The sequence below is a fragment of the Callorhinus ursinus genome, unplaced genomic scaffold (assembly GCF_003265705.2).
Source record: "Callorhinus ursinus isolate GAN/ISIS: 27379988/994484 unplaced genomic scaffold, GSC_fseal_2.0 scaffold38, whole genome shotgun sequence".
Lineage (NCBI taxonomy): Eukaryota > Metazoa > Chordata > Mammalia > Carnivora > Otariidae > Callorhinus > Callorhinus ursinus.
This window is the reverse complement of record NW_027397100.1, coordinates 10,438,800-10,451,915: the sequence shown is the minus strand read 5'-3', so window position 1 is coordinate 10,451,915 and position 13,116 is coordinate 10,438,800. Positions and strand designations below refer to the sequence as shown.

Sequence of the window (13,116 nt, the reverse complement as noted above, 5' to 3'; positions counted from 1 at the left end):
ATTACTCCACTGAGGGGCGCCTGGGTGGTTCAGTTGGTTGAACATCTGCCTTCAGCTCAGGTCATGATCCCAGCGTCCTGGGATCTCCCTCCTGCTTCTCCCTCTCCCTCTGCCTGCTGCTCCCCCTGCTTGTGCTCTCTGTCAAATAAGTAAATACCAGATTAAAAAAATAAAATTAAATAAAATTAAATAAATAAATAACTCTACTGAGTGCTCTCAAAGCCTAAGTTTAGAAATATGAACTAATACAGCTTTTCTGGAGGACAGTTTCACAAGAGGAACCAAAAGCCTTAAAATTTTTTACATTCTTTAATCATAGTAATTCCATTTCTAAGAACGGAGCCGAAGAATATATCAATGTAATCAAAGATAATACTTTTAAGGATATTCATCACACTGTTGTTTATAAAGAGAAAACTGGAAGTAGTATATAAGATAAACCAATTTTTTAAAAAAGATTTTCTTTGAGAGAGAGACAGAGACAACACAAGCAGGGGGAGGGGTAGAGGAAGAGGGAGAAGCAGTCTCCCCGCAGAGCAGGGAGCTTGACGTGGGACTCGATCCCAGGACCGCAGGATCATGACTCGAGCTGAAGGCAGACGCTTAACCAATTGAGCCACCCAGGCACCCCACACAAGAAGATAAATTATGCTACAAAAATGCGTCCAAAAGAAATGGTAACATTTAAGGGAATGTTTAATATCATGGAAAATAATTAATGATATATGGATAATTTCTTAAAAAGCAAGCTAGATTGGTATACATAATAAACTTCCATATCAAAAGAGTTCTATGGATCAGAAGATACTATAAATGAAAAGGCAATAACTTGGGAGGAAATATTTTCAACATGTATAAGAATAAAGGCTTAAACAACAAAAACACCTATAAATAGGCTATTCAGAAGAAATATAACTCACAAACACATGAAATGGTACCCTGCCTTCAAAATTAAATAAATTCAAGCTAAAAATGAAAATATTTTTTGCCTGTCATGTTAACAGATAAAGGGACAAAAAACTGTTATGGAGGGCAATTTACAGTATCTATTAAAATTTTAAATATGCACATTCCTAGCATTTCTACTTCTAGGAACATCCTTCAGAAATATTGTGGTAAATGTACAAGGATATTCATTACAGCACTTCGTAATACTGTAAAATTGGAGGGGACCCAAATCTCAATAAATAAGGGATTGGCTAAATAAGCTATAAGATACTCATACACAGAATAATATATATGCATTAAAAAGAATAAGGTCACCAATAAGTTCTAATGGGTAAGACACCCAACATGTTATAAAAACAAGGTGCGAAGAGTATGTATAATATCCTTAGGGAAAAAAAAGGTCAGACCTAGGAAAGAAAGAAACCCTCACCTGCTCTGTTATCTTATACAGTATTTATATTTGAAATAATTTTGTACTAACTAGCATACATTTTAAAGCATCTTAAAATAGTATGCATATGATCCCATTTTTGTAAAATAAAAAAACAGGTATATAGTTTTGCATGACGGACTAAAAAATATGCACTGAATATGTTTTTGGCACATGGGAGTTTGGATATTATTTTTTCTGTATTTTTTCTTTTATATGAAAATACATATTAATTTTCTAGTAAGAAAAAAATTAGCTATTAAAAAGATTCAGGTTTGTAGCCTATCTTTAGGATTTGAACCACCACTGCTCCCTCCTTGTCTGTGTTCCCAGCTCAGCCCTGTCCTAAGGCAGGGCAGGCTGGGTGTTTGGCTCACACTCAATCCTACAGAAGTGTCTCTAGACTTCTGGCCTGGAATACCCAATTTCTTTGCCTAGGGCTATGATGTCAGAGGTGTCCTTCACTCAGCAACCTCTAAGGGGGATAAACTGAGACTCAGGGAAAATAAACACGGCTAATAGTAAATTCCCACTCAAAAACACAGAGTGGTGGCAAAGCAGTGGTCTTCACTGATCTTTATTAAATGAAGGATTCCAGGGGCAAGCAGGAGGGATCAAGAGCAACAGCAGGAGCAAATATAAAAGTATAAAATGTAAAGTGCAGCACTGGGCAATGTGTGCAGGACTGAGCCATGCCCACAGGGACCTTGGGGACACAAGGCTGAGGACGAGCCACAGCCAACCCTCTAAGGGAATCTAGGCCTGAGGAGCCTGTGCAGGGCTCTTGGCTGGCAGTGGAAGTGGCTTGAATGGGGCCCAACCTTGGGCCTTGAAGTAGGAGACCAGTTGTGTGGGTACTTCTGCGAGCACAGTCTGTGCCAGTGTCTCCCGAGGGGCCTGCCAGAAGAAAAAGAGCAAGGTCAGTGGTGATCCGTAACAGCTTCCCAAAGTTTACATTTCATACCCAAAAAAGGATACAAAGGATATAAACCCCAACACCCAACCCTGCCCCACCGCAAGGGTGAGTATCCCCACTCAAGAGAGGGAGAGGGGTAAACTCCCAGATCCGGTCTGCCCCCAGGCTTGCCCCCACTCACGTTCTGGAAGCGGCGGTAGGGCACAAACTGCACTATGTCACGGGCAGCTGTCTCCCCGGAGCGTGCACGCAGGGGTCCACCATCAGCATCCAGCTGCTCCATGGCCTCAAAGTCAGCACCACCCACACCCACGATGATCACTGACATGGGCAGGTAGGAGGCACGCACCACAGCCTCACGTGTAGCCTCCACATCTGTCACAGCGCCATCAGTCAGCAGCAACAGCACCAAGTATTGCTGGGGATAAGTCCATTCACAAACTGAGGCAGACCTTCTAAACACCCCAGCCACACATTCCCATACTGATAAGAAGTCTCTTGTTACATATCCCTGAAGGGAACCCTTGACCAAGACAGCACACCACCACCACTACCTCCCATGATCCTCACCGAGGCAGTCCTCTGATGTGCAGCCTGGGTTGCCAACCTGGCCACATGGTTGATGATGGGTGCAAAGTTGGTGGGGCCATAGAGGCGAACTTGGGGCAGGGCTTGGCGGTAAGCATCCACAATGCCCTGGATGCCTAGAAAATGAAGGCAAAAAACACTGTAAAATACCAATCCTGACATCACCCCACCCTGGCCGAGGAGATTTGGGAACCTGGGTGCATTTCATTCAATCACCCCTATAACCCAAGGTACTTAACTTTATCCTACAGATGGGAGAACTAAGAACAAAGAGAAGGGCACTTGCCCTAAATCACAACTTGAGTTAAATCTGATTAAGGGGATGCCCTGAACAAATCTAAGATAGTTAAGCATCAGATTATAACCCACTTAATAAAATAATGAATTATAATCCATATAATAAGAATCCCTAGATAATTAATTAATGGGAAAGAAGAGGAAACTCTTAATAAATGTAGGAGGAATTACAAAATCTTTGACAATCACTGATTGCAAAGATCATCAATAGGTGCTAAAACTATAGGGTACTAGTTAATGAGTAACTAGGTTTTTTTTTTTTTTTTTATTTGACACAGAGAGAGACAGCAAGAGAGGGAACACAAGCAGGGGGAGTGGGAGAGGGAGAAGCAGGCTTTCCGCAGAGCAGAGAGCCTGATGCAGGGCTCGATCCCAGGACCTTGGGATCATAACCTGAGCCTAAGGCAGACGCTTAACGACTGAGCCACCCAGGCGCCTCTATGGATATAGCCTCATGCTATCTTCCCCACAGATACTTATTAATTACAAATAGCGGACAAACCTGGTAGATTCTACCTTTTTTTTTTATTTTTATTTTTTAAGATTTTATTTATTTATTTGAGAGAGAGAGAATGAGAGATAGAGAGCACAAGAGGGAAGAGGGTCAGAGGGAGAAGCAGACTCCCTGCTGAGCAAGAAGCCCGATGTGGGGCTCGATCCCGGGACTCCAGGATCATGACCTGAGCCGAAGGCAGTCGCTTAACCAACTGAGCCACCCAGGCGCCCTGGTAGACTCTACCTTAACCAAGTGATCAAGGTTAACAAGACTGGTAATAGGATAAATCAACATCAGGGCCTCCTGACATGGGGTACTGAGAGAACACATAGCATCGTTTCTGTAATATGCCCACCAAAAGTGCATAATCTGAATCTAATCATAAAGAAGTATCAGGTAAACCCAAACTGCAGGACATTCTACAAATTATCTAGCCTGTAATTTTACAAAATGTCAATATCGTGAAAGACAAGAACAACTCTGGAAGACAAAACAAACAAATGCATTATGTGATCTGAGATTTTCTTTTACTGTAAAAGACAACTGGCAAAATGAATAAATCCTAGATTGGATAATGGTATTGATGTTAACCTCCTGATTTTGAGAACTGTACTGCAGTTACATAAGAGAATGTCTTTGATTTTAGGAAACATACACTGAAATATTTAAGGGATGAAGGGTGCAAAGTTGGTGGAGCCACAGAGGCAAAGTTGGGGCAGGGCATATTCACTATAATTCTCAAACATTTCAGGGAAAAAAAAATGTGTATACACACACATAAATATATACATGTACATACATATGTAGACATATGGCTGTATCTATATACATGGGGGGGCAGGGAGGGAGCAGAAGGGAGACAGAATCTGAATGACAAAGAAGGTAAACAATAGCCCCTGTGACCCAGGCCCTGACCACTGAGCTCCAATGACCTAAACCCCCTATAACTACTCTCACAACTTTTCTCTAAGTCTGAACTCAGGTCAAAAACCCAGGTCAGATCAGGTCAAGTTTTCCCCTTTAGTTTGTTGCCCATGTGGGGGTACTAGGGAATCACAAGGTTTGGCCCTCTCTAGACAAAAGAGCTTCGGCAAAAAGCACCCTGAAAAGAGCTGCACCAAGGCTTCCACTGATGCCCAGACAGGTACCAGTGAGCTTCCAGGCAAAGGTAACAATAACAGCTACCATTTTTTAGAGAGCGCTTAGTATGTGCCAGGCTTACTGCTTCAAAGTCTGTATGTATCCTCTCCTTAAATATTCAATATCCTACAGTATTTATCGTTTTTATGAAGCCAAAGCACAATGGCCCCAAGTCACATGGTTTCAGAAAGAGGCAAGATAAAGACTTGAGACCTAGATTTGAGTCCAGAGACCTAGCTCTAAAATCCACTACTCTGGACAATGGAGTCAGGTATCTGCCCCATTACCCCCACACTCCCTTGTCTGCATAGGCTTGGCCTTCTAGGTGTGGACAGATCTGCCTTACGGTGGAGGTTGAAGGAACTTACCTGGGCAGTAGGGGTTACTGGGGTTGAAGTTCAAGGCAAATTCATGGGAGACCTGAGGGCAAGAATGAAAATGAGGTTCTTTCTCCATGACCATCTATGTGCAAAGAAAAAGGACACTATGGTATATTCCAAGCATTGTATAGGAGCTATGTAGTCCTGAACATGTTATACACATGCCTGCAGGGATACATCCCTGCATCTCCACATAAAGTTGGGTGCCACACAGCAAGTCGACCACATCCCCCCAAATCAGGACCCTGACACTGAAAATAGGAGTTGGGGAGGCAAAAAGAGTGCTCACCTGCCAATCGGGGGGTACCTGGGCCCCAAATCCAAATGCTGGGAATAGCTTGTCCCTGTGGGAAGACAGTGAGTGGGAGAAGAGACAGGAGGGGACTGTGAGCCCAGAGGCTTAAGCATCTGCAGGGAGGGGAATGGGCAAGAGAAAAGTTACTCACGAGTCATAGTCCTGAATCACACTGCCCACACTCCACAGTGCTGTCAGGTACTCGTTGACCCCTGTTGGGCTCAGGTAGTGCAGGGATTCCGGGGAGGAAGGATCTCCATTGGAGCCCGTGAAGTCAATGCCCACCTAGGAGGGGAGGAGGGGAGCTGAAGACCACTCTGAGACCCAGATCTGTTCTCTTATCCCTGATAAAGCAACTTACAGTGAAGTTGATTTGACAGCCTCCCATCACATAGTCCAGGAATGAATACTGTGTTTCTACCTGCAGATGAAACCAGGATCATGGCTGGGGTGAAGGGATTGGGGCCATGGAGCACAGGGATCAGAGCCTGGGTCACATGGGCTATTGCCTCACCTGGCAAATCTTGACACAAACAGTCCCAGAGTTCTTGTAGCTTTTCTTTTTCTGCTGTTTCTCAGGGTGGATACATTCAAACTCAGCCTGGTGAGGAAAGAAAAATTAGGGTAGGAAACTCCCAGAGCATCACCTGGAACTGGCCTGCCCTCCCTCTCTCCCTGAGGCTACAGTCCTTTAGACCCACCTTAACACCCCTGAGCAGGGCTGGCACTCACCGGAACTGCTTGCAGCTGGGCCAAGCTGGTGTAGAAGGTGCCAATGAGATCATGTGAACCATCACTGTCATAGTCTGAGCATCGCACCTGTGTGGGTGGGGGGAGTGGGGGAAGGTGTGTATGTGTATACAGAGACCAGGGGTAGGGGGCAGGTAAGAATAAATCCTTCCCCATGTCCAGTCAGGAGGCAAACTCCTCACCTGAATGGGTGTGCTGGGGTCTCCCCCACAGAAATGCTGAAAGGGAACAGAGAAGCGCTTCCATGTAGGGTTCAAGTTGTTCTTGATTACCTGAAGGTGGAGAGCAAGGCCTCTAGTGAGCTCTGGGCTGGCATATGGGGAGCTGTCATCCTTCTCTATCCATATGCAGTTTCTTTCTCCCTGTTCCAAACCTTGGTAATCACAAGCCCCAGGAGAGTCTCTCCTACCCCACTTCACCCAATCCCAGGGGTCTCACACCTCAGATCTGTATGCCAGGTGCCATTTCCCATCACCCTGACGGAAGAACTCCAAGAACGGGTCCGATTTCCCCAGGAAGTCCTGTCAATGCCACAGAGACCCCAGTATAAGACTCAGGGAGAGACAACCATTTTGCCAGTCCCCAACCCCGCCCCCCCTTAGTTCTTAAACCCCCAGGAACACCATCCCTGTCCCTTAATTCTTAAACCCCCAGGGCTTCCTTCTAGACACACCTTCTTATCTAGGTTTCTGGCCTCCACCTCCATGGTCACTATACGATTATCCTTCATCTCTTGAGCAGATACCTAGGAAGGGGAGGCAGGAGACTGTATCCCCTCATGAATTCCTCATTGATGTAACCCTCCTCCCCTACAGAGTTCTTCCTTACCGTGATGGTCCCCCGCCCAGCAGGTTTTCCAGGCTTCAGCATCAAGGGTAGAGTTATTATCTGGCTGGACACAATCTGGGGCAAAGCAGGGGTGGGTGGGGGAGCAAAATCTCAGGCAGGGTTAGGTCTTGCTTGACCCCCACACATTCCAGACAGTCTGGGCTGTTAGGGCTCTTACGGAACATATGTCTAAAGTATTTTAATCCCTAGCCCTACATACCTGTCCTAGGGAACACTCAGCCCCTCCTAGGAAGTCATCATCCCCCAGCTCAGGTGTCTTGTTGTCTATGTCATAAATGCCAAATCGGAGCTTCTGGACTGTTTCAAAGTGGTACTCAAGCTGCAGAGTCTTGGAGAACTCGGGGCTCGAGCAGTTCCGTACTCGCTCAGTTCGGCCAAGCTGTGGGCAGAGGCCAGTACCATCACAGTCACGCACCCTCTACCCTCAAAACAGTTCTGTCCTCCACAACTTTAACCCCCAAGGCCCTTCTCACCTCAGCCCAGCTGCCCCCTCCCACATCCTGTAAAAGGACGCAGAGTGGGTCAGACTTGGAGCCGATGTCCTTGTCAATGAGGTGGTCACAGGAAATGGATAGTTGAACCAAGGTCACGCAGTGGGCCATCTGGGAAAAAAAGGACCTGAGTCAAGCATTGAGGATCCTTCTCTACCCTTCCCTGACTATATGTCCCAGCTTGGGAAGGCCAGCAGGCTTCCCCCAGGCAGGGCTGAGCCTGTATCCAGCTCCATGACACCGAAGAAAGAGAAGGCCTTAGAGCCTCCATACTCCTCTAATCCCCTCAGGTGAGCTCAACGGGACAGGACATGGTGAGTACAACCAACCCTAATATGATGGGAAGATGCAGAAAAAGTATATTGGCCTTCATCAACAACTTTGAGCCCAAACTGGTCCTCACCCCAAAAATCCCATTATAGGATCCCAAGACCCAGAATCCAACCCTGATCTTCTGAGACCAATGAATCTCACTCTGACCCTTTACTGGCCCCAGATCAGACCCTAATCAAAATTCTAATCCCAACATGACCATGATCCAGATCCAACTCCCCAAAAAAGTTCCTTCCACCAATGGTTTGTCACTACCTTTCAGGCCCTGCATCTTGAGGTGGTGGTAGGATCCCAACTGATTCTCCTAGTGGGTAATCAGCTACTCATGGCCAATCACTAGTCTCACTGCCACTACCCAGTCCAAGGCACCGGGCTTAGCGCATTAGCCTCTTTAACTGGTCTCCCTTATCCTACGCCATTCCCACCTCCACCCTCACACCAACAGACTATTCCCAATACAGCAACCAGGTGATCCTGTTAAAACGTAGGTCAGGGTATGTTACACATCTGCCCAAACCCTCTAATGATTTCCCATTACTTAGAAAAAATGTAAGTCTACCATGGTCTCCAAGGTTTTGAAAGATCTAGATCTCTCTAACCTGATTTCCTAACACCTCTCTTGCTCACTCCATTCTGAACACACAGGTCTGCTTGCCTGCCATTCCTCCAATAAGCTTGTTTCTACCCTCATATTATCCACATGGCTTGCTGTTTCCCCACTCCCTCTAAGTCTTTATTCAAAATCATCTTCTTATTATGAAGAAAAGGCTCTCCTTTTCTAGGTACTTGAACATTTCAACCTTACTACTACTGACGCATCACATACCCGTTTCCTGCTTTTTCTTTTTAGCATTTATCACTGATTGTCTAATATATAACCTCTCTTCCCCACTAGAATGTAAACTGAGGGAAAGTAAACGTGAGGGAAGGGATATCTGTCTGTTCTGTTTATTGCTCTATCCCAAGCACCTAGATAATATTTGCTGAATGAAATCCAAATGGCCATCTTCAGCCTCAGCTCCCAGCCCAGCCATCTCCAAACTGGCAATCAAGGAGCACCAACTTTTCCAATTTACTCATCTCCTCGGCTGAACCACTATCTTCTTGCACAGATCACCATAACTCCCATGTAGCCCCTCCTCCTACAGTCCCCATAACAATTACCCTCAGACTCCTTACTATCCCTGCGTCCCGCTGACCCATACACCTGCAGACTGTACCAAAAGTGCAGATGACATCACACCTCTCACCCAGCTTCACTCAGCACTCCAGGTTCACTATACCCCAGGATGCCTCCAGCCTTAGCCTCCCCTAAACTGACCCTCAGTCAATCCTTCCCCCAACCTAGCCCACAGCGCTGTTCCCATCTTGGCGCCTCATGGTCTCCATCTGGGGTGCTATTATCAACCAACATTGGAATGACTCTTACACTTTGGCTTGCTTCACATACTGCCTGCTCTTAGCACCTCAGTCTCTGCTTGAAAGCATCCAACGATGGAAAATCCACCACTCTTCTAATCCATTTCGATAGTCCTGCTCCATAAAGTCCTACCCAAACCAACTCAAGTCTGTTGGAATTCTCATTTCTACCTATTTGTCCTATTTCTCCCCAGCCTAAACTTCCACAAGGAAAGCCTTATTCCATCTCCTTCTGAGAACCCATCTGATACTTGGAAGCAGTGAAATCCCCAGCTAAAATCTGGAATAAGAGCCCCAGTTCTTTTCAATGTTGCCCCTAGAATGTGGCTTGTAGACTCTGACCTGCCTGTCCATCCCCACTTTGGAAGTTCCCTACAAACAGATCCAGAGAAAAACACATACTCCCAAAGGAGTGGGACCACAACTTCCCCAAGTCACAATCTGACTCCATGCTTCTCACTTCACATGTTCTCTGAGGCAGTGTTTGCACAGAACGGAAACAAACGAAGAATGTTCATTTCATTATTGCTGAAACCAGTAAAACACCTGAGAATGCTTAAAGGTCTATCTATTGGGTACTAAGTAAATTATGGTACATTAAAACAATGGAATGCTGAGCAGCAGGTAAAATACAAGGCAGAACTATATTATATTGGTATTATATGAAAAAATAAAGTCACAAAAAATGGTAAGAAAAGTATGACTCCATTTTAAACTTCAACTGTATGTGTATATACAATAGATTTGAATAGGTACACAAAATAAATATACAGAAAAATGGAAGGCACACGAAAAATTGCAACTTGGAGGTACACCTCAGGGAAGAGGAATGAAGGTGAGGATTTTATAATCTCTATACACTTCTGTATTATTTCAATATTTTATAGTTTATTTTGTGTTTTTTAAAGGACTTCATTAGCTTTTTTCCCCAATCCACAACTCAAGTCCTCTTGACTATTCAAAGCCCTCTGGTTTAACAACCCCTAATTTCAGGGCTCAATGTCTCTTGCCTCCTCACTGGCTTCTCCTTAACAATGTCTCAGCTAGTCTTCCTTGTGTCAGCTTCCAGAGTTTCTATCTTAACTAGAAGTCTTACACAGATGCCCATGGCCCTTAGGTTCAGAGCCAAACTCCCTAGCAATGCCACTTTGTAGCACAACTCCAGAGAGTACACCTGCACAGAATTCAGTAATTGTGTAATATGGTGACCCTGCATCCCTAATTCAACCTTCAAAGCCCTTCCCAGTCTGCTCTACCTCCTGCTATTCCACCACCCAACCAACTAGTCATCCAAAGCTATTTCTGGTTCCTGGAACATACACACGCTGATACCTCTCAAATGCCTTGTCATCCAAAGTTCTGCTATATTACTGCTTTGTGAAGCCTCGCCCACATTCCCCAAGTAAAATTTATTATTTCTCCTCTAGAAGATGGTTTCCTCATCATCTTCCTTCAAACACACACACACTTCTGTGTTTATTAGCCAAACAGAAACTAGACCATACCATTTCTCTGTTTAAAACTCTGGAATGGCATCCCCAAACACTCAAAAGTCCAAAGTTCTTACTGTGATCTACAAGGCCTTCCCTGAAAGACCTGACACTTAACCAATCACCTAGCCATGCAAGTATGTTCCAGCCAGGTTCCATTTCTGACCCACATACACACAACATCAATCTCACTCCGTTATCAGAGCTTCTGCACTGTCTTCTTCCATAGATACCCGAGAAAACAAGCTGTATTAGAGTAGGAACCATGTCTGGTTTGTCTAATCTATCTCCAATATCTATAACAGTACCTACCCTATAGCAGGTACTCAGTAAATTAAATATTAGTGATATAACATTGAAACTGCCATATCAAAATTTTGACTTCTGTCTGTCTACCCTCATAATCTATGGGCTCCTTGGAACTAGGGCTGGGTATTATTGCTGTATCCCTAGTATCAGGGCTTAGTATGTAGTTAGTACCCATAATCATTTACTGAATAAATGGTAACATTTGCTTTTGCTCAACTCCAACTTTGAGGCCTTTTCCATTTGAAATACCGTCCCAGCAGTAAGTCTTCTCTATCCTTATCTTATACAACTGAGCTTTAAAACTTAAATTCAGGACTCCTGGAACTCAATTAAGTGACAAATTTGAAATGGGCAAAAAAAAATTTGATCAGATACTTCATAAAAGAAAATAGATGAATTGGAAATATGCAAAGGAAGAGTGATCAACAGCAGTAGTCATCAGGGAAATGCAAATTAAAACCACAAGATACTATCACATACCCACTACAATGGCTAAAAGTAAAAAAACTGACAATGCCAAGTATTGGCAAGGGCATGGAAATCTCATACATTGTTAGTGAAAGCATTAAATATACCACTTTGGAAACTGTCTGGCAGCTTATTAGAAAACCAAACACACATCTAGTCCAAGAGCAATTCCACTCCTAGATTTTTATCCAAAAGAAAACATTATGTCCACAAAAAGATTTGTACAAGAATGTTCATAGCAGCTTTATTCATAATAGCCAAAAATTTGAAACAGCTCAAGTGTCCATCAATGAGAATGAATAAACCAACATGTTTATACATGTATTAGAAAACTGCTCAGTAACAAAAAGAAACAAACTATTAATATCTGCAACATGGATGAATCTGAAGCATAAAATACACAAATTCCACTTATAACGTTTTAAGACAGGCAAAACTAATCTACAGCGAAAAAAATTCCGAATACTGATTGTTCCTCTCATGTCCCCCAGGGGAGGGGCAGGTATCAACTGAGAAGCAACAGGAGATAACTCTAGGGGGAATGGAAAAGTTCCTTGATAGGAATGTGAGTCATGAATGCATTTTTCATTTTCATCTAATGGTACACTTAAGGTGTATATATCTTATTTTATGTAAATGTTACCACCTCCCCCTGCCCAACAATCCTGTACGAAATAATGAATGCAAGACATGTTGAAATACGTATGGGTGAAGTGTGATGTTTGCAATTTTCTTGAAATGCACGAAAAAAATAAAATGGATGGATATGTGGTAAAACAAATATAGGAGCATTTAAATTGTAGAATCTATTTCCTGTATAATTTTTTCAACTTTTCTGTACGCTCAAAGTTTTCACAATAAAATGCTGGGGAAAAATTTAAGTGGAGGACTCAAAGTGGAGAACTCTGGGTTTATCCCTGACACTTTGTTGAGAACTACAAAAGTATTACCAGTAATTATCTGTGGTGGTGAGGTTACAGGCAACAAAGGGAGCTGCTGCCTTTTCCCTCACTCTGACTTCTCAGAAGATCCCAGGGAGAAGCTTTTGATCTGGGGAAGACACATTGGCAGTGGGCCAGGTGGCTTCTTCTGGTGCTAGGCCTCAAATTTCTGGTAGATAAGAGCATTCTTTCCTAGTCTATTACCATGTCTACCCTTTCCCCACGATTGGTCCTGTTCTATCCTTTTTCAGTTTCTTCTTGGACCAGACTAAAACCCCAACCAGAATGTTGTGGACCTACATGTACATATGGGACTGGATTCCATTTCTAAGAGACCAGAGCTTCCTGTGCTACCAGTTTTATTACCAACCTCCTTGCTTTGCTTCTCACTGGAATTAGCAATTCTTTATAAGCAAATCTTTACAATATGTACTTTTCTATCCTTTGAGTCATAGTCCCTTTAAATTATCTAATGCCTGGGGTTATTAATCTCTCCCAAATCCTGTTGATCTCCTTTAGAATTTATTTCCAAGCCTACCTCTGTTTAGAAATCTTACAGAATTAGAATTCCTAGTT

At 43.8% G+C, this 13,116-nt stretch overlaps 1 protein-coding gene across 8 annotated transcripts in view; it reads right to left on the bottom strand.

The window, feature by feature from the left end:
* Positions 1-1,939: 1,939 nt before the first annotated feature.
* CPNE1 (copine 1) overlaps positions 1,940-13,116 on the bottom strand; it is a 35,151-nt gene continuing 23,974 nt past the window's right edge. For all 8 annotated transcript variants that reach the window (XM_025875784.2, XM_025875783.2, XM_025875779.2 and 5 more), the window contains 15 exons: positions 7,563-7,691; positions 7,289-7,468; positions 7,069-7,143; positions 6,914-6,985; positions 6,681-6,761; positions 6,423-6,512; positions 6,223-6,309; positions 6,005-6,091; positions 5,852-5,911; positions 5,642-5,775; positions 5,485-5,539; positions 5,184-5,235; positions 2,865-2,998; positions 2,476-2,712; positions 1,940-2,275 (listed from right to left, as the gene is read on the bottom strand). In XM_025875784.2, coding sequence (XP_025731569.1) covers positions 2,135-2,275; positions 2,476-2,712; positions 2,865-2,998; positions 5,184-5,235; positions 5,485-5,539; positions 5,642-5,775; positions 5,852-5,911; positions 6,005-6,091; positions 6,223-6,309; positions 6,423-6,512; positions 6,681-6,761; positions 6,914-6,985; positions 7,069-7,143; positions 7,289-7,468; positions 7,563-7,691 — 1,614 coding nt within the window. In that variant the 3' untranslated portion in view covers positions 1,940-2,134. The remainder of the gene's footprint in view (positions 2,276-2,475; positions 2,713-2,864; positions 2,999-5,183; positions 5,236-5,484; positions 5,540-5,641; positions 5,776-5,851; positions 5,912-6,004; positions 6,092-6,222; positions 6,310-6,422; positions 6,513-6,680; positions 6,762-6,913; positions 6,986-7,068; positions 7,144-7,288; positions 7,469-7,562; positions 7,692-13,116) is intronic.